General features: G+C 70.6%; 1 protein-coding gene across 1 annotated transcript in view; it reads right to left on the bottom strand.

The window, feature by feature from the left end:
• SP6 (Sp6 transcription factor) overlaps nt 1-477 on the bottom strand; it is a 1,108-nt gene extending 631 nt beyond the window's left edge. Inside the window, 1 exon segment of the mRNA XM_010585676.1 lies at nt 1-477. This exon segment is cut by the window's left edge and continues 6 nt beyond it. Coding sequence (XP_010583978.1) covers nt 1-477 — 477 coding nt within the window.
• Between the last annotated feature and the right edge of the window lie 1,028 nt (nt 478-1,505).

Genomic DNA, 1,505 nt, shown 5'->3' with positions numbered 1-1,505 from the left:
CCCCCCCAGGGCCGGCGGCAGCCCGGGGTGCCCGGGCACCTGCAGCCCCCCGCCCTGCCCGGGGGGCAGCTCCATCCAGCTGGCTCCGGCATGGAGGTCCCACCAGTTGACGCTTCCTTCCTCGCCAGGGGGGCCGGGATGGGGGGGCCGAAACCAAGGCTCGTAGGGATGCGCCATGTCCGGGGCGGCCGGCAACAACTTGGCGTAAGCGCCGGGGGCGGCGGGGCCGTCGGCGGGCAGCTCTAACCGCGGGGGGCCATGGGGCTCGTAGGTGCCAGGGGTGGCAAAGGTGGCGGCGTCGGGACCCGCCAACGGCAGCTCCGGGGGGGGCAACGGGGAGGCGAAGTCGGCGGCACCCGCCGCGGTGCTGCCGTGGGGCTGGAAGGGCTGCAGCGGCTGCAGGTCCAGGTGGCTCGGGGAAGCACGGGGTGCGTCGGAGGGCTGGGTCCCCAAAGAGCCGCAGACCGCTGTGAGCATTGCCGAGCGGCGCGGGGCGGTGGCGCAGACAGACCTGCAGGGCCAAAGAGGGATGGGAGGGGGGGTGGGGGGAGAGAAAAGCAGTGAGAAGAGGGGGGGGCACACCTCCTAACCCCCCTTGCCCCTGTGCATGCTGGCACAGGGAGGGGTTTGGTACCGGGGATGCTCCCGGCACCGATTCCTTTCCTGCACCGTCATGGTCCCGCCATGCCACCGGTGACAATGTCCCCAGTACCCATCACCCCGTCACCCACAATTTGGGGGACACTCCTGCTCCGCCACGGGGTTTTCTCTGCTCCGCAGCCCAGCGTGACACCAGGATGGTGGCACCAGGTCGGGGGGCACACCTTAGCACCCGTCCCCGTGCCCCTATGGACCCTGTGCCAGCCCCTGGCACAGACCCAGTGCCGGTGGCTCACGTCTGTGGCCCAAAGGGGTTGGTGCCTAATTCCAAAATCTAAGGAAGCCGCCAGCATCTGCCTCGTCACCTCCCTGACCATGTCCCTCCAACACAGCCAGGGTCCCCAGGGGACATGAGTGGGGTCCCCAAGCCCATGCCCCAACCACGGGGGGGACACACAGCACCCATGAGTCCACCCTCGTCCTCCCACACCCTGGCCAGGCTGGAAAACGATCACCCCCAGCTCTGCTGCTGCCCTAAGACCTCAGCCCAGCTGGGGACCCCCAGGTTGCCGGGGGGGGGACAAAACACAGCCGGGGGGGGCTGCAGCCCCAGGCTAATTGGCAGCAGGATGGGGGAGCAGAGCCAGCTGCGGGGAGGCAGAGGAGGCCCGGAGCCGAGCCGCCGGCAGCCCTTTGAAGCCGGGCTCTGGGCCGCCTTCGCCCACAGCCCTAGACCCCCAGGGCACCCGCTAGGCCCCCGGACCCCCAGGCACCCGCTGCCTCCCCAGCATGGCGGCCGTGACTCACTGGGAGCTGTGCAAACCCCACTGGGGACGGGCCCCCCCCCAGTGTCGAAATCCACCTGCCGCCACCGGCTCCCGCCCCCCGACTTCCCACCGGCGCCA

The sequence above is a fragment of the Haliaeetus leucocephalus genome, unplaced genomic scaffold (assembly GCF_000737465.1).
Source record: "Haliaeetus leucocephalus isolate CR32 unplaced genomic scaffold, Haliaeetus_leucocephalus-4.0 Scaffold110, whole genome shotgun sequence".
Taxonomy (NCBI): Eukaryota; Metazoa; Chordata; class Aves; order Accipitriformes; family Accipitridae; genus Haliaeetus; species Haliaeetus leucocephalus.
Note: the sequence above shows the minus strand (reverse complement) of the source record. Positions and strands in the feature narration are given on the sequence as shown.